This window comes from Hippopotamus amphibius, chromosome 4 (genome assembly GCF_030028045.1).
Source record: "Hippopotamus amphibius kiboko isolate mHipAmp2 chromosome 4, mHipAmp2.hap2, whole genome shotgun sequence".
NCBI classification, from domain to species: Eukaryota; Metazoa; Chordata; class Mammalia; order Artiodactyla; family Hippopotamidae; genus Hippopotamus; species Hippopotamus amphibius.
In genome coordinates, this window is record NC_080189.1 from 18,695,095 (window position 1) to 18,714,567 (window position 19,473).

The 19,473-nt window shown below is 43.2% G+C and overlaps 1 protein-coding gene across 1 annotated transcript in view; it reads left to right on the forward strand.

The window, feature by feature from the left end:
* The window catches only part of LOC130850835 (solute carrier family 23 member 1-like), a 59,690-nt gene that overhangs the window by 22,534 nt on the left and 17,683 nt on the right, over positions 1-19,473 (forward strand). Inside the window, exons 4-6 of the mRNA XM_057730217.1 lie at positions 10,398-10,557; positions 17,850-18,031; positions 18,968-19,088. Of these exons, the coding sequence (XP_057586200.1) occupies positions 10,398-10,557; positions 17,850-18,031; positions 18,968-19,088 (463 nt within the window). The remainder of the gene's footprint in view (positions 1-10,397; positions 10,558-17,849; positions 18,032-18,967; positions 19,089-19,473) is intronic.

The following is a 19,473-nucleotide window of genomic DNA, read 5'->3' on the forward strand; positions in this document are numbered from 1 at the left end:
CTGCCACTGGGTTCATCAGTACCATTTTTTAATTAAAAAAAATTTTTTTAATATATATTTATTTATTTAATTTATTGGCTGTGTTGGGTCTTTGTTGCTGCACATAGGCTTTCTCTAGTTATAGCAAGTGGGGGCTATTCACTGAGGTGAGCAGGCTTCTCATCGCGGTGACTTCTCTTGTTGCGGAGCATAGGCTCTGGGCACATGGACTTCAGTAGTTGTGGCACATGGGCTCATTAGTTGTGGCTCGTGGGCTCTAGAGCACAGACTCAGTAGCTGTGGTGCATGGGCTTAGTTGCTCCACAGCATGTGGGATCTTTCCAGACCAGGGATTGAACCCGTGTCCTCTGCATTGGCAGGTGGATTCTTAACCACTGTGCTACCAGGGAAGCTCAGTACCATTTTTTTTTTTAGATTCCATATATGTGTGTTAGCACATGGTATTTGTTTTTCTCTTTCTGACTTACTTCACTCTGTATGACAGTCTCTAGGTCCAGCCACCTCACTACAAATAACTCAATTTCATTACTTTTTATGGCTGAGTAATATTCCATTGTATATATGTGCCACATCTTCTTTATCCATTCATCTGTTGATGGACATTTAGGTTGCTTCCATCTCCTGGCTATTGTAAATAGTTCTGCAATGAACATTATGGTACATGTTTCTTTTTGGATTATGGTTTTCTCAGGGTGTATGCCCAGTAGTGGAATTGCTGTGTCATATGGTAGTTCTAGTTTTAGTTTTATAAGGAACCTCCATACTGTTTTCCATAGTGGCTGTACCAACTTACATTCCCACCAACAGTGCAGGAGGGTTCCCTTTTCTCCACACCCTCTCCAGCATTTATTGTTTCTAGATTTTTTGATGATGGTCCTTCTGACTGGTGTAAGGTGATACCTCATTGTGGCTTTGACTTGCATCTCTCTAATGATTAGTGATGTTGAGCCTCTTTTCATGTGTTTTTTGGCCATCTGCATGTCTCCTTTGGAGAAATGTTTGTTTAGGTCTTCCACCCATTTTTGAATTGGATTGTTTGGGGTTTTGTTTTTGTTTTTTTCTTTTTTGGTATTAAGCTGCATGGGCTGCTTGTATATTTTGGAGGTTAATCCTTTGTCAGTTGCTTCATTGGCGAATATTTTCTCCCATTCTGAGGGTTGTCTTCTTGTCTTGTTTATGGTTTCTTTTGCTGTGCAGAAGCTTTTAAGTTTCATCAGGTCCCATTTGTTTATTTTTGTTTTTATTTCCATTACTCTAAGAGGTGGATCAAAAGGATCTTGCTTTGATGTATGTCACAGAGTGTTCTGCCTATGTTTTCCTCTAAGACAAGCTGATTATCTAGGTATTTTCCACCAAATTTCTAATTAATACACTTCTGTTTTAGGCATTATTGACTAAAGTGCCAATATGGATGACTATGATTTCATTTTCTTCCATAGCCCCTCACTCCCACCACACACAAGCATATTTTCCATCTTCGTATTCTCGTACCTTCCCAGCATAGGTCAATATTGACTGTTCACATTATAATGGCTGTGATGCTATTCAGAGCTGAATCACAAAGTGGTTCCTTTCCTGCCCAACTTTTTGTTTTCCCTGAAATTTAATATCTTTCTGTTTTTAATATTCATAAGTTTCTATCCATTTATTTTATTTTATTTTTTAATAATTTTATTTATTTATTATTTTGGGAGGGGTACACCAAGTTCAATCATCTATTTTTTTTATGTTTTTTTTTTTTTTTTATATTTTTATTTTATTTTGGCACACGGGCTTAGTTGCTCCGTGGCATGTGGGATCTTCCTGGAGCTGGGATCGAACCCGTGACCTCTGCATTGTTAGGCGGATTCTAAACCACTGCGCCACCTAGGAAGCCCCAATCATCTATTTTTATACACATATCCCCGTATTCCCTCCCTCCCTTGACTCCCCCCCCACCCTCCCTCAAGTCCCCCCCACCCCCCCCCCCCCCGTCCCAGTCCTCTAAGGCATCTTCCATCCTCGAGTTGGACTCCCTTTGTTATACAACAACTTCCCACTGGCTATCTACTTTACAGTTGGTAGTATATATATGTCTGTGCTACTCTCTCGCTTCGTCTCAGCTTCCCCTTCACCCCCTGCCCCCTCCCAAACCTCGAGTTCTCCAGTCCATTCTCTGCACCTGTGTCCTTGTTCTTGTCACTGAGTTCATCAGTACCATTTTTAGATTCCGTATATGTGAGTTAGCATACAATATTTGTCTTTCTCTTTCTGACTTACTTCACTCTGTATGACAGACTCTAGGTCTATCCACCTCATTACATATAGCTCCATCTCATTCCTTTTTATAGCTGAGTAATATTCCATTGTATATATATGCCACATCTTCTTTATCCATTCGTTTGTTGATGGGCATTTAGGTTGCTTCCATGTCCTAGCTATTGTAAATAGTTCTGCAATAAACATTATGGTACATGTTTCTTTTTGGATTATGGTTTTCTCTGGGTATATGCCCAGGAGTGGGATTACTGGATTGCCGGGATCAACTCGGTGACTCGAGGTGAGTGACGGGTGCCGCAGGCTTGAAGAAGACACAGACACAGACTGAAGAGAAAGATGGGACCGGGGGACTCAAGACCTCTAGGATCAAGAGCCTTGCTGATTGATCCCACGTTGCTTTTATTGAGTTCTCAGCATAGCCTAAGGGTCTAACACTCCCAGGTTAATCCCATAAACAATCAAAGGCCTCACATGACTGGGGGCAATGATCTTTGTTTGCCTCCTGGGTCCTGATTTGAGCTGGGCGTGGAGAGCAAAGCAGCCCTGGGGGCAGGAGACCTCTCTCAAAAGGATTAAGGGTCTGTGCCCCACCCGTGTTGGCCCCTCTGCGACTGTGCCTGTCTTAGGTTGTTCCTCCCTTGAGGAATCTTACCCGTCTCTGGCTAACCAGTCATCCTCCAGGGCCAAACACGGTGATATAAGGAAGGCTCTATGCACCACCCCTGTTGGCCCCTCTGCGGCTGTGCCTGTCTTAGGTTGTTCCTCCTCTGAGGAATCTTACCCGTCTTTGGCTAACCAGCCATCCCTCAGGACCAAACAGGGTGATATTAGTCTCCACGCCTCGCACCCTCAGCTCCTCCACTGCTCAAGCAGGACATTCTGAATCCCTTCGCTCGGCCCACATACTTCAACATTTTCAATGTTTCAAAAAGGTTCCAGAATGTCTTCCCACACTGGATCATATGGTAGTTCTATTTGTAGCTTTTTAAGGCACCTCCAAATTGTTTTCCATAGTGGCTGTACCAACTTACATTCTCACCAACAGTGCAGGAGAGTTCCCTTTTCTCCACACCCTCTCCAACATTTGTTGTTTCCAGATTTTGTGATGATGGCCATTCTGATCGGTGTGAGGTGATACCTCATTGTGGCTGTGACTTGCATTTCTCTGATGATGAGTGATGTTGAGCATCTTTTCATGTGTTTGTTGGCCATCTGTATGTCTTCTTTGGAGAAATGTCTATTTAGGTCTTCCACCCATTTGTGGATTGGGTTATTTGCTTTTTTGGTATTAAACTGCATGAGCTGCTTGTATATTTTGGAGGTTAATCCTTTGTCAGTTGCTTCATAGGCAACTATTTTTTCCCGTTCTGAGGGTTGCCTTCTAGTCTTGTTTATGGTTTCTTTCGCTGTGCAAAAGCTTTTAAGTTTCATGAGGTCCCATTTGTTTATTCTTGATTTTATTTCCATGATTCTAGGAGGTGGGTCCAAAAGGATCTTGCTTTGATGGATGTCACAGAGTGTTCTGCCTATGTTTTCCTCTAAGACAAGCTGATTATCTAGGTATTTTCCACCAAATTTCTAATTAATACACTTCTGTTTTAGGCATTATTGACTAAAGTGACAATATGGATGACTATGATTTCATTTTCTTCCATAGCCCCTCACTCCCACCACACACAAGCATATTTTCCATCTTCGTATTCTCGTACCTTCCCAGCATAGGTCAATATTGACTGTTCACATTATAATGACTGTGATGCTATTCAGAGCTGAATCACATAGTGGTTCCTTTCCTGCCCAACTTTTTGTTTTCCCTGAAATTTAATATCTTTCTGTTTTTAATATTCATAAGTTTCTATCCATTTATTTTTTAATTAATTAATTAATTAATGTATTTATATATTTGCTGTGTTGGGTCTTTGTTGCTGCACACGGGCTTTCTCTAGTTGCGGTGAGTGGGAGCTACTCTACATTGTGGTGTGTGGGCTCCTCATTGCGTGGCTTCTCTTATTGTGGAGCACAGGCTCTACACATGTGGGCTTCAGTAGTTGCAGCACATGGGCTCAATAGTTGTGGCACATGGGCTTAGTTGCTCCGAGGCATGTGCGATTTTCCTGGAGTAGGGATCAAACCTGTGTCCTCTGCATTGGCAGGTGGATTCTTAACCACTGTGCCACCAGGGAAGTCCTATCCATTTATTTTTAATTCAATGCTAAACCCCCTGCCTGTTGTCTAGATCTCTTCTTAATAATTTCATCATATCAGGTAGCCTATCAGCTTCATCTTCTTGATGAACTACCTCCTGGGGCTCTCTGACTTGCTGCAATCTCTGTCTGTGCCTGGTATACATTAAATATGTCATCCTGAGATGTCTCTTTACCCTTATCTTCAGAATTCCCTTCATGTCAGTTTTCTTTTCTTTTTTTTTTAGTATTTATTTATTTGGCTGCATCAGGTCTTAGTTGCAGCATGTGGGATCTTCATTGCCTTGTGCAGGATCTTCGTTGCGATATTTGGGATCTTTAGTTGTCGTATGTGAGATCTTTTTAGTTGTGGCTTGCGAACTCTTAGTTGCAGCATATGGAAACTTGTTCCCTGCCCAGGGATCGAACCTGGGCTCCCTGCATTGGGAGTGCAGATTCTTAGCCACTGGACCACCAGGGAAGTCCCCATGTCAGTTTTCAAGTCTAGATCTCTTGTTCCCATGTCTTCCTCCTTTTTTGGTGGAACATGATTACCCAGTAGCTTCCTGAGAGAACACATGGTAGGTAAATTTTGTAGGACTCTGCAAATGTGAAAATGTCTTGATTCTATTCTCATACTTGATTGATAGCTTATAGAATTTTAGGTTGGAAATAAATTTTTTTTCAGAATTTTGAAAGCATTGTTCCCTTGCTTTCTAGTCTCCAAAGTGGTTTTAAGAACTCGGAAGCCTTATGCAAGCTTCCCCCTTCTGCTGCAGGATTTCATACAGGCCCATGTTGTGCTGAGTGTATTTATCATTTAACTGGGAGAGATCTATTTAGTCATAGTGTCTAACATACAAGATCAACTATGATCATCCTATTGCTAAATCCAATAGACAGCTGTTCAACTAGGCTTGACTTTTGAGCTTCCATGTAGGTCTCTGCATGGTCAAATTTTAGCAAGAATCCTGGTCAGTCACTATAGCCAGAATCCCCACGCTCATTCTCTGATTGGGTTCCTCATTCTCCATCATCCCCAGGTGGTATCTGAGACCTTTGCCTATCTTCAGCAAGAATCTTCTCCTTACCCCTGATGCTTCCTCTTAGTAATTTTCCATCCACTGACCCCCACCCTGCTCCTTGGCTATTCATTCCCACTTTTCCTTGTTGTACTGGGAGATGAGCCTGATCTCTCTCCCCTATTATAAAACCCCATTGTAGTAGCCCCCCTTGAATAAAGTCTGCCTTAATGTCTTCAACAGGTGTCATGTATATTATTTTTATCAAGAGTACATGAGAGCTCAGAGAGAAGGGTTCCCAATACTTCCAAAAGTTTAGCTGTTTCTGTTTTATGGGCCCAAATGGGACTCTAAGAGAGGGGAAAAATTTCCCACATAATCGTTATCATAAACTCTTTAAGAAGTTTGATCTTACCACATGTCTTCCTATCAGTTGTTCTTATAGTGAACACACTGTCTCAATTTGGCCCTGTGACTCAGACCTTCTGGTCAGGGCTCTGCCCTTCCCGGCTGAACCTTGCCCCTGGCACCTCCCCCCAGCATCAGTTTCCTCATACAGGGACAATGCAGTATTGTCCTACCCACCTTGAAGTACTCTTGAGATAATGATATGAAAATGCTGTGTAGTTTTAAAATACTATATAAGCTTAGATGTTAATAATACCCCCATGGACACATTTCTGTGGCTTTGACAACCTAAAATATCAATCCTATCAAACGTCTAAGAGACATTCCTGAGATTGCAGATACTGACATTTTACATGCAAGTCATTGCTGTAAAAGAAAATGGTGGGGAGTTTTCTTTTTCAGACTTGAGCAGACAGATAAGATGGTAAAGGGTGGAGGGAAGAGGAAGATGGATAGGGACAGTCTTAGGAAACAAATCTTAGAGAACCAACCCACAAGAAATGGGAATGCTGGACAACAGCTTAAATAAAAAAAAAAAAGTCCACACTATAACACCTGTTATGTGAGGAAACAGTAAGAAAATGTTCTGGTGAACACTACCTTTTCCAGAAGTAGCCACACATTTCAGAGGGAATAATAATGAAAATTACTCTATTTATTGAGCTCTCCTCTTCCCCCAGGCATTGTACTAATCACTTACATATGTTTTATCTTCACAGTTACTCCTTGGGAGAGTACTGTTATCTTTATTTTGTCAAAGGGGACACTGAGGCTTGCAGAAGTTGGGCAACATGTCTAGGTCACACAACTCATAAGGTAGAGCCAGACTTAATTCACCTTTTGTCTACACCATGCTCTTAACCGGTGTCATAGGGCAGCGGTGATCAATGAGGAAACCCAAGCACTCATCCTGGTTAACTCTGTGACCTTGGCCTCCAGGTCCCCTACCTATAAAATGACAAGGCCAGGCTGGATATGCTTCAGACAGCTCTTTCTATTTCTAAAATGTTGAGTTTTTAAAATCAACAACCTTTATAAGAGAGACATCTAAATCAGAAGGTGCATGTATAATAGTGAATCATATTCGTGGGAAAATTTTAAAAATAGGAATTGCCATCATGCTAGCAGATGAAATTAACTGTAAAATTAAAAACAGCACTGAGATACACATTAAAGTCACCATAAAGGGTAAAAGGTGCATAGGTCAATGAAAGCCGAGTAGTGATACTGAATGCACGCATCTTAAACATGTACCAGGAAAGTGCATGAAAGAAAAGCTAGCAGAAATGCAAGAAATATATGTATATCCCTCTCTCTCAAAAGGGTACCAATAAGAAGTTATGAGAAAGAAATGAATGATAACGAAATGAGGTGGGGACGGGGACAGGAATGGATTGAAAATAGGATTGGAAGGTCTCAGTATGGGATAATGAAGGAAGAATTTACAGATACATTGTGTGAATCTAAAGGTAGGACACAAGAATCCGCTCTAGTAAATAAATGGAAAAAATTCATCTTGCTCTTGAACATAAAAGGTGTTTATCAATTACAAAAAGGTAGAAAGAATTCCCTGGCAGTCCAGTGGTTAGGACTTCACGCTTTCACTGCTGTTGCCTGGGTTCAATCCCTGGTTGGGGAAACTAAGATCCCGAAAGCTGTGTGGCATGCCCTCCCCACCCCCCACAAAAAAAAAAAAGAAAAAAACAAAGGCAGAAAATCCATATATCACATTATCCCAACTGCATATAGTAATCTTGAATGAAAATAACATAACAGAACTACTTGAAAATTTTGAATACTACCTTAAATGAATTCTAAGTTGGGGATAAATTCCTGTGTATACTAACAGAGAACTTTTTTTTTTAATGAAAATAAAGCTCACCATCAGAAAAAATTGTTATAAATATATTTTGACAGTATCTAAATTCTATGTAATGAGTAGATAGTTTATAGACAAGGAAAAACAGACATAAAATCACGTGAATGAGAGTACATCTTTTATGACAATGAAATGCAAATTAACATTCGTTAGGGTTTCATTATATGCCTGTTAAACTAAAAAAAATTAAATGAGAAAACACAATGTCAACAGGTTTTTGCAGCACTAGGCTCAATGCTGGAGGGATGGAAAAGAAAAATAATCACCCCTGCCCTCATGGAACCCAGTAAAACTGAAATGGCTGAGGCCATGGTAGCATAGCAATGGTGGAGCGCTTGTAAACATAATCATAAGGTGTTTAAAGAACCCCCGAGAGTAAGTTACTGTGAGTGCTTAGTTTATTGGTACAAGGGTTAACAGGGAAATGTGTAACTAGAAGATAAGTGGGAGTTTTGTCTCACTCACCATGGGTATCTCCCCAATACCTGGCAAGCGGTGCGTCCTGCAGAGCAAGTTCTCAATAAATATTTGTTGAATAATTGTACATATGGAATTACAGCAAAAAGTTAAAACACGAGTCTTGTATTGTGTACTCTCTGTATATGTGATATGCAAAGATTTCTATGTTCATTTTAAAAGCTCAAAAGGGATTTTGCAATGATACAAGTATAGCATGTTTCCCTTCTCTGTCAAGATACTTAGCTTCATAATTTCTGTGCATTTTTAATTGAAGTATATTTAATTTACAATGTTGTGTTAGTTTCAAGTATACAGCAAAGTAATTTGGTTATACAAATATATATATATATACACATACATATATATTCTTTTTCAGATTCTTTTCCATTATAGGTTATTATAAGATATTGAGTATAGCTCCCTGTGCTATATAGTAGGTCCTTGTTATTTACCTGTTATATATGTATTAGTGTGTACATGTTAATCCCAAATGCCTAATTTATCTCCACCCATAATTTTTTTAAGTGTACAATTTGATTTTTTTTTCTTATTAGCAATATATATATATGGCAATCCCAATCTCCCAATTCATCCCACCCCAACCCCCCCCCACCTTCCCCGCTTGGTGTCCATATGTTTGTTCTCTATGTCTGTGTCTCTATTGCTGCCTTGCAAACCAGTTGATCTGTACCAGTTTTCTAGATTCCGCATATATGTGTTGATATACGATATTTGTTTTTCTCTTTCTGACTTACTTCACTCTGTATGACAGTCTCTAGGTCCATCCATGTCTCTACAAATGTCCCAATTTTGTTCCTTTTTAAGGCTGAGTAATATTCCATTGTATATATGTACCACATCTTCTGTATCCATTCATCTGTTGATGGACATTTAGGTTGCTTCCATGTCCTGGCTATTGTAAATAGTGCTGCAATGAACATTGTCCCCCCCCCCATAACTTTTTAATTAAAAAAATTATTCACACATACCCATTCCAGCACCCCTGTGTTCCTGCCCTGTGTGTGCCATATATTCCAATCTATTTTGGAGCCTTATGGGTCTAGACTTATGAGTCTAGATTAGTTGTTCTCAGCCCTGGCTGACATTAGAATCACCTGGAGCTGAAAGCCCTCCCCATGCCTGGGTGCACCCTCCCGACAAGCCCTCTAATTCCTCTGAGGGTGCTGCCCGGACATTGCTGATTCCTACGTTCGGTCAGGGCAGAGTCCACTCAGGCAGCAAAACTCTTCTGTATACTTCGTATTTTCATTAAATACAATGTGTTCAGTCATTCTCAAAAATAACCCTTTAAGCTGTCTTCATGGAATCCTGAGTTCAAAAATACCCTTCTAGTCTTGTTAAGAAAAAGTACCTAAACCAGGTGTGCTCTAGCGACAAGTGCAAGCAAGAAGCTGAGGTCCCTCTGTTCTGCACACCCACCCCGCACCCCCATTCTAATATGCAGGGTGAAGAGACTGGCTTAGCCTTGATAGCTTCTGACCTTCTAGTAAGAGAGGGTTGCTGGAGGTTGACTTATCAGGCTTCATTCACCTTGAAGGGAGACAAGTGAGGTGGACACTGCCCGAAGTTCTCACAGAGGCCAGGGTGAGACACGGACCAGGAGAGAGAAAGGCCTGGGTCGGGGACACGCCCTGATAACTGACCTCAAACCTGACCAATCCAAGTGGTAAAAAGGAGCCTGAAGGTAGATGTCTGGGATTGCTGTTCAGTTTTGAAGATGCACAGGCATCTGGCCACCCGGACGCTAGCCTGTGCATCTCTTGTCAGGCGGGGAGCTCCACATGTGTGAACTGTGCTTTGATCCTGGGGTCTGGGGACGATTTTCTGGGACCGAGGAAGACTATGGCACCCACTAAACCTGTTCCCTGTGCTCTTTGCTGTCCCCAGACCATTTCCCAGCACCTGACTCTCTGCTCCTGGGCTTGCATCTCCAGGATGGGGGTTAGGTTGTCTTGTTTTTCCCTCTCCACCTCTCCTACCTGTCCAAAGTCTGGCAGCGTTCTGACTTGGAGCTTGGAAGGAGTCCCCTATAAACTGAGAACTGCAGGGATCATGTGTTGGCTTGAAACCAAGGTAGGATTTGGGATTAAAAGGCCTCCATTCGGGCCAGTGACAGACCAGTGCTAAAGGAGTTGTTGAGTAACTGTCTCCTTTCCCCTCCTCCAGGCTACCCATTCTCCAGGGAGGCACATTTGCTTTTGTGGCACCCTCCCTGGCCATGCTGTCCCTTCCCACCTGGAGGTGCCCCATGTGGACACTCAATGCCAGCCTGGTGAACACCAGCTCCCCTGAATTCACTGAGGAATGGCAGAAGAGGATCCGAGAGGTATCGGGGCTAGGGGGTGGGGTGAGGGGAATGGAGTGGTCCTCAACAGGTGCTCCTGGTTTGACTCATGTGTTCAACATTCGTTGTTCAACTCACTGCTAGGCAAGATTCCAGGCTTTAAGATACTTGGCCCTTGCTTAATTCAGTTGTATCATCCAGGGAAAGAAACTGGTGGCCTTGAAGCAAGCTCTGAAGTTTGGCCATGCTCCAGGTTGGCTTATCTAAACAATATATAAGGAAGCCAGCATACAGGATTCTCAGCAGAAAGCACAGCCACACCCTCAGGGACAGTAGACCTGATAGCTTCCAGACCCCAACATCCTCACCTGGCCTAGGAGGTGAGGGGTCAAGGATGGGCCATGGGTGGGGTACTACATGAAAGAGTGACTGTCACTTGGGATTTCTGGGAAGTCCAGCCATCTCCCTCCCAGCTTGACTTAAATATGTAGGCCTGGAGCGAGGCTAAGGACCACCTCCTCTGGAGCAGGGGCAGAGTTATACAAGCACCACGTGGTGCTGGAGTTACAGTACAAGGTAGTTTGCTCAGGCATGAATCCAGCCCTCACTTATTGTCTTCAGGGCTGCCTCCCCCAGGCTCACTAGAACTGGACCAAGGACATTCCTGAACTCAGGGCTATGGACCTAGAGCAGAGTCTGTTCCCTAGATGTCCCTGGCAGTCAAGCTAACAAGCCTTAGCCCAGCCAAGGTCCACCCTGCAACCCACCCAATCCATGTCCAGCATCCTCACAGCCTCATGGCTGCAATAAGGGTCGCATCCTCCATATGTGAAAGATGAAGGAAGAGGGAAGACAGAGGAAACATGGTAACTAGATTCCTATTCTTACCCAGATTTGATCAGTGAGAAGGAATAGAACTGACAAAACACTCCAATGGCGGGTGGGGGTGGGGTGGAGGGACCATGGTGTAAGTCCTAAACTGATTCCAAATGCCTGAGAACCAGGAGTCCTGATGTCTGGGGGCAGGAGAAGATGGGTGTCTCAGCAGAGAGCATACTAGCTCTTCCTCTGCCTTTCGGTTCTGTTGGGTCCCTCAGCAGAGGTGATGGCACTCACCCACACTGGGCAGGGCCACCTGCTTCATTCAGTTCACCAATTCAAATCTAATCTCTTCTGGAAACACCCTCACAGACACACTCAGAAATAATGTTTTGTCAGCTATCTGGGCATCCCTCAGCCCAGTCAAGTTGACACATAAAATTCCCCATCACAGTATGTATATGTTCAACTTCAGTCAACACTAGCAAATACATTTCCAAAGTGGATGTTCCAATTTACACTGCCACCAGCAGCGTATGTGAGTTCTAGTCACTCCAAATTCTCACCAACATTTTCTCTCTTTCATTTTAGCCACTCTGGTGAGTGCAAGATGGTAAACTTGTATCATTCTTTTATGATGTTATTGAATGGTTTAGAATTAACTATGATGGTCTGTCCTCATCTTGTAAGTCTGTTTGGCCAGCTGGGGTCATTTTTGCCCCTATGCTTACTACGTTAGCTGGTGACTGGAGCTCAATATCCCAATATAGACTTTGTTATTTATCATTATTTCCATGACTTTCATTTCATTGAGTATCATAATCAGTCCATGACCCATTTTAATCTTAAAGTTCAAACAACAGATCATGTCCTAAATATGCCAGTATCACGGTAGATATTGGCTATTTTCACAACATGCCATCCCTCATTGTCCATCCAGTACAGCCCAGTATACTCTGGGTCTAGTTTTATTAGATGTGCTTCAGTTTGGTAGAATCAACTCTGATACAAGCACCCCTCATCCCAGATTGAAGACATATCTAGAAATACGACCAGGAAATCATGTTCTTATTTCCAGCATTTTAAATGCAAAGGGCAAAAATAGCATTATTCGGTACAATGATTTGGTAACTCCAGTTCTTTCTGCCCTCATGTTTCTTTTTGCCCACCAGGAGCCCTTCTTAACCCATTTCCTTGCTCCTATTGGAAGAAGTGGTGTTGAGCGCTCTTCTGCTAGCCTTTAAATTGTGGGCAGGAGAAGTAACACTGTGAAACCCTCCTGTGTGTCCTTCCCCATGGTACTTTCAAATGATTTAATAAATATATTGTCACTGTAACCTCTCCACTGGGTAGGATGCATCCTGAAAAACACCAAACTTTCCAAACCAGTCCATAAATACCATCAGAATTCCAACAAATCAAATTAAATTGATTCTTATTATTCCTATCTTAGGGAACATAACCAAATCCCTAGTCCTGGGAAAACAGGGTTTCTTTATGCTCTCATTTCCCGATCTGTCCTTTGCAAACAGCTCCACTGGTGACTCACTTTAGTGCCCCACTTGTGCCTTGATCTTACACTATCCTACCCTGCAAAGCCTGCCCTTCCTGTCTTTGTCACCCACATTTTGTTGCTTAAAGCACACATACTAATTTTGCAATAACTCCACTGCTTTGGGAAAGTGACATGGAATATGAAAAGATCACTTGATATTGTATTTCTTGGTCCATTCCTGTCTTGTTCATGCTGTGAAAAGTGATCCTTGAGCTGTTTGTTATATAAGTTGGTCTTCATACTGGTGGGCAATCTGGGTTTCTAGTCTCTTTATTGTAGCCTGAGCCAGGGCTTCAGTGGCAGGATAGGCAAAGCTCAAACCAGAAACACTGTCCATACCAGTTTTAAAAAGTGTTAAAACCTCCCGTGCTCTGTGGACTGTCCAGTACAGGCAGCCTGCCAGCTGTGCAATGGGCCACTTAGCCTCCTATTCTCCCACCAGCAGCACCTGCGCCCATCGCTGTTGTCCATCTCGACCATCCTGAGCAATGCAAGCGACTTCAGATAGAGATGGGGATTATGTGGTTTGTGAGCCCACGTGTGCATGCCTTGTGGCCCGAGGAGTCATCTTGTGGGCCCTAGTGACTACATTCAAAATCATACCTCCTTCCTTTTTTTAAGACATAGGGGCACCAACGTGAACCACCAGTATTGGAGGTTTGACTATAAAGTCCTATCCCAGTAAAGGTGACGTTTCAGTAGAGCCTCTATGATACACTTACCAGACCAAACTGCTAGTCCATGGGCCACAGCCCGAGAACCTATGCAATTCTAAAGGGATGACTCTGGGGATTTACGTGTGTACTGTCAGTCATATCACACACAGCTCGGTCCATTGGCTGGACTTAGACTTGCCTTCCTTCCTCCATCAAGGTCCTTCTGTTGGAATGTTACACTCCTTCAGTCTCAGCCTTTGTCAGGTGGGTGAGCAGCAACTTTAGCAAGACTCCAACCAGTGCTTTTTGAATTCAAAGACCCACATATTGGGATCCAAGTCTCTGTTGTTAGACTTAGATTATCTGGTGAGGTAGTATCCACCCAGGGGACACGGGACTGTCACTTACTTGTGGATCCTATGAACTCCTCCTTGTGTAACTGCCATTTCTTTTCCTGAATGCAGTTATTTCCCTTTAATCAGCAAATTCTGTTGATGAGCCCCTTCCTTATCTGAATGTTTTTCCGATATCACTCAAGATGTCATTGGGATCTCTGATCTTGGAGTTATTTGGTGCAATTCAGTAATGCTCTAATTCCAAACAGTGCCCAGTAGCAGACTAGTTAGGAATGGTCTTTCAAAGGGAGAGCAGTCGAGTAGCTTCTCTGGGCCACCTCCGCACCAAATGCCCCACGTAGAGCTGAAGCACCTGGCATCTGCCAGGGTCAGTCCTCACTCAGCGTGGACTCAACCACCGACACTTCTGCTATCTCAGGAGCACTGTGCTGGTAAGGACACCAGTCTAAGCCATAACTTGTGAATTTCAGCCAGAACCTTCTACTGTTCTTCCCTTTGAAAAGCAGCGTTTCTGCACATGCCTGTGCTCTGATATACAGTCCAACAGTGCACCCAGATGTGGATGTACTTCAGTGATCTATCAAGTCCTTGTGCTTCCTTTTTTTTTCTCAAGGTGGACCCAGAGTTCACAGGGGCTTTTAACGTTTAAAGAACTTTTCCATGTAGTTCCAGACCAAGATATACCTAAGAATTAATTTCACTGGTCAAGCTGGTGGGCCCTGGATTTTTGCCTGGTCAATTGGCCAGTCTCCAAATGCTGTGTGTTGTACCACCTTTTCCAAAGCAGGATGTATTTCTTCTTCAGTGCAGGCTAGTTAGATTATATCATCAATAGCACGAATCACAAAACACATGTGGTTTGAGGTTTTGGGGGGTCTGGTTTGGTTTCTGCTCTCCCCCAGGGAACCAATCCTTGGCTTTGGTAAATCCAAATTAAAACTAAGTGAAGGATAAGTGGATTTTGTCAACGAAAATTCAATTAACTATCAAGTTAAGAAGAAAAAAAAATGGAATTTTATTCGAGCCAAACTGAGGATTATAAGCCTAGGAAGCAGATTCTGGGAAAGCTCTGGGAACTCTTCCACCTGTCGGAAGTTGAAGGCACAGTCATACACATTTTCAAGACAAAGGATCGAACATCAAAATGACATACGGATGCTTTACATAAAGTTCACCAAGGATACATAGTCCAGGTAAGCACGCACAAAGTGAGCAGCAAGTCACCACAGCCCCCTACAGAGCTGGGAAAGAACGCTATTCTTTTAAGAAATTACATTGCTAGCATCAAAAGAAAGAAAAAAAAATGATGTTTACGGTTGAGCAGGCCCTCCCGTCTTAGAGGAGCTCTGGTTGCTGTGTAATGCAGGTGCACGCTGCACGTTAGGGAGGGAAGAGGCCCAAACAAACACACAGAGAGAATTTTATGTGTAATTTTTTTCTTGTCCTGCCTTAAAATATACATTTTATTTCATCAATTTCCTTATTCTACTCCTCTAGACGCCAGGGGCAGGATTTCCCTTTCACTTAGACCTACTGAGAACTATAATTTCTTAAGCAAGAATCTCTTGCCTTCATACTATCCAAGAAGAAAGATCTGACAAGTTAATTTGTCTCTCCTCCTACCTAAGCACTTCTGCTGCTTGAAACCTTCCTGTGTTCTAATGACGTTTCTGTCTCAACACTGTAATGGTCCAAAACTTCACCGTGTTCAGAAGCAGTTACTTTGTGTTTTGAGGACACAGTATTAGTACTGAGAGAGGATGTTTAAGTCATGCTGTACCTGCACCGAGCACAGGATTCCAAGTGACAGACACAACCTTGTTTTCTTTAGTACATTTACTGTTTATTTTTGTGTTTGTGAGTCCTCTAAAGCACGAGTCAGCAAACTATGGCTTTTGGACCAAATCCAGACTGTAATCTGTTTTTCCTCTGCCCACCAATTAAGAATGGTTTTTACATTTAAAAAATTTGTTTAGAACTTAAAAAAAGAACATGTGACAAACTACAAGGAGCCCACAAAACCTAAAATATTTACTATGTGGCCTTTTACAGAAAAAGTTTGCCAACCCCTGCTCTAAAGCACAGGGCCCACGGTGGGGGTTCCTCTTGCCCAGCTCTAAGACTGTAGCCTCCACTATATTTTTCCCACATCACCTCGAAGTACACAACAGTGAGCGCAAACCCAGAGTCTTATTTGTGGTATTTTAACTCCATTTGCTGGTCCAGTGTTTTTCCACCAGTGTTGTAAACAAGGGAAAGTTCTTGCAAGTTTCAGTCTCCTTTTATTAATTGATGGATTGGTTTAATTCACTGAGCCAGCCTATTGGAATTTAAGGTAGAGTTTCCATGTTTCAATGAGTTATATTTGTCCACATTACATGTCAAGACTTGAAGCTACCAATGGTTAGCAGTCCAACTCTACATCACAATACTAGCCACAGATGAAAGTGAGAAAAATGTAGGACCGATAGGGATGTCATTACTTTCTGGGAGATGAGAAGTAATACAGAGGACAAGTAAATAATGATTATATTTTGAGAAATGGTGGTAGCAGAAAAAGAAAACTCTGAGAAGAGATGGCAAGCTCAGTTTTCAACACGTTAGACCAATTTAAACCTCACCTTCCAGTATTATGGTGGTTTTAAAATTTTTATATACTGATGTATGCCTATGTATAAGCAAAATGAATGACAGCAATGATAAAAAGGCTAGAAAGGGAGAAATTGGAATTGTTTTGTTACTATGAGGTACTCACACCACTCATGAAGTGGTATAGTGTTGTTTGAAAGTGGACTTGGATTAGTTGTAAGTGTATATTGCAAACTCTAGAACAACCACTAATGGGAAAAAAATAGGATAACAGATACGCTGAGAAAGGAGAGAAAATGGATTCATATAAAAAGCTCAACTAAAACCGCAAAAGGCAGAAAAAGAGTGGAAGGCAAAAACAGAAATGAAGAAGAAGGGCAACAAGTAGAAAATAGTAGTGGATATGATGGATATTAATCCAAATATGTCAATAATCACTTTGAATGTCATTTGCCTAAAGGCATTGATTAAAAGTCAAAGATTGTCAGAGTGGATGAAAAACAAGACCCAACCATATGTTGGATGGAGAAGAATATACCATGTTAACACTAATCAGAAGAAAGCAGGAGTCAGATTTCTTTCTTTTCAGGAAAAGCAGACTTCAAAGCAAGGAAAGTTTTTAGGGATAAAATAGAATATATAACATCCAAATTAGTAAAGTGAAGAAGGAGAAGTAAACTCAATCAGTCCAAAAAGATCAGGGGCTGGCAAACTACAACCCATGAGCCAAATCTGGCCAGTTGCCTGTTTTGTTTGTTTTTTATACAGCCTGCAAGCTAAAAATGGTCTTATATTTTATGTGGTTGAAGAAGATCAAAAGAAGAGTAATATTTTATGATGTATCAAAATTACACAAAGTTCAAATTTCAGTGCCTATCAGTGGAGTTTTGTGAGAACACAGGCAAGCTCATTTGTTCCCGTCTTGTCTGGGAAAGTTTGGACTGAGCCTGTAGGGCCCACAGAGTCTTAACTATTCACTCTCTGGTCCTTTGCAGAAAACCTTTGCCAAACTCTGCAACAGAAAGTAGGAAAACAGAGAAAAATAAAGCACCAAGGTATTCAGTACACTACTGGGTGATGCCAATATTACGAGTCATCAGCGTTACCACTGTGATCAATAGATAATCTTCAAGTTTACTTCCTGAGAAACTTCACATTAGGTGAAAATGTCCAACAGTTGGAAATAGAGGGCTAGAGAGGGGAGTGAGGTCAGAGCTCGCCTTCCTTCGGTTCTTTTGGGGTCCAGCTTTGCCCCTGCACTGCCTTTGAAGTTTCCACCAATCCGGGTGGCCTGGGCTGGGCTGAGGCCCCGGCTGGACCGCAGGCTCCCAGGTACTGAGCCCCACTCTTCCTCTTCAGCTGCAGGGAGCCATCATGGTCTCTTCCTGTGTCCAGATGCTGGTGGGCTTCTCAGGCCTCATTGGCTTCCTCATGCGCTTCATCGGTCCCTTGACCATTGCTCCGACCATCTCCCTGGTGGCCCTGCCTCTCTTCGATTCTGCAGGCAACCATGCTGGGATCCACTGGGGGATTGCTGCCATGTAAGTGCCCTCCGGGGAGGGAGGACCATCTAAGTTTTCTTTGGAGGACAATTACTCAGTAAGAAGAGTGAGTCCTGGATACTGGCAAGCTCTGGTGGTTTACAAATACTTTCACGAACATCACGATACCTTAAAAAGCAGTGAAATGGCTACTTGGAATGTATTATTACTATTTATTATGTTATTAGTCCTCACAGACAATTTCATCACAGGCAGGGTATAAACATACTTAGTGTAGGGTTCACAGACAGCTGATGCTACCCGTCCCCTGCCTCCTAGGTTTTCACTGAGCAAATATGTGTAAACCTCAGGCACCTGGGAAGGGTGCAAAGACATGGCCCCAGCTCAAGCATTTTGTAGTGTAGCAGAGGGATGACTTGGGTCCAAGTATCTGTGACACCAGGAGACAGTGATGAGAGTCACAGAGTGCTGGCTTGTTTGGGACATGGGGTGGTGACAGCCAGCTTATGGAGGGGGGTGCATCAGGAAGGCTTCCAGGAAAAAGAGGCCTTCAACATTTAAACAGAGCTTTGAAGGGAGTTGGGGATGACACTGCATGTGCTCATTCACTCTGTCCATCATGGTCTGACCTCAAGGACCTGCAGGACCACCTGGGAGAGAAGATGGTCTCTGACTCTGGCCTCACTGGCTTCAGTCTGGATCTATGCAGCTGCCATGCTTATTTTTCAGGGCCCAAGGAATACTAGTCCCTGCCCACTCTTCCTCTTCAGTCAGCAGCAGCCTCTGAAAGGGGCCTGTCCACCTGTTCAGAGCTGGCAGGATGCTGCCTACACTGCAGAGCAGGACCTAGGAGGGAACCCTCGCAGCACAGCCACTAACCCCAGTCCCAGAGACACGTGGTGGCCCAGCTTCCTGGACCCTCGCTTGTGACCGGCCCCAGCTTGCCAGGTTGGGTATGGTTTGTTTCTGTTTCAGGACCATCTTCCTCATCGTGCTGTTTTCTCAGTACCTGAAAAACATTGCGGTGCCTGTGCCTGTTTATGGACGAGAGAAGAAGTGTCACACCTCTAAGTTCTACCTGTTTCAGCTCTTCCCTGTAAGAAGCACTCCCCACCCTCTGCCATTCTTAGCTGACTCACCTGGAGAGTGAGGGGCAGCCTCTTTCTCTCCCAGATGGCCCCCAAGTCAGATGCTCTCCACCTGCAGGGGCCTTTCTTCCTCAGCCCCCTCCATTGCCCCACAGGTGGTGGGAGCATTGCTGTGATGCTGTCCCAGCTAATTCCTCAATTCTCTCCCAGGAGCAAAGAACTCGCCCCAGGTTGCCACCCTGGGCACCACTGTGGGACAGTCTTCCGGTGTCCCTGGGCCGTCCTCATAGCATGGCACTGGGGGAGACAGCCAGGCTCACCACTAAGGGTGCAAAACGAAGGGCCAAGTTGCTTAGACCAGGTTCTTTCTTGTTGGCTCCTGGATAATTTGGA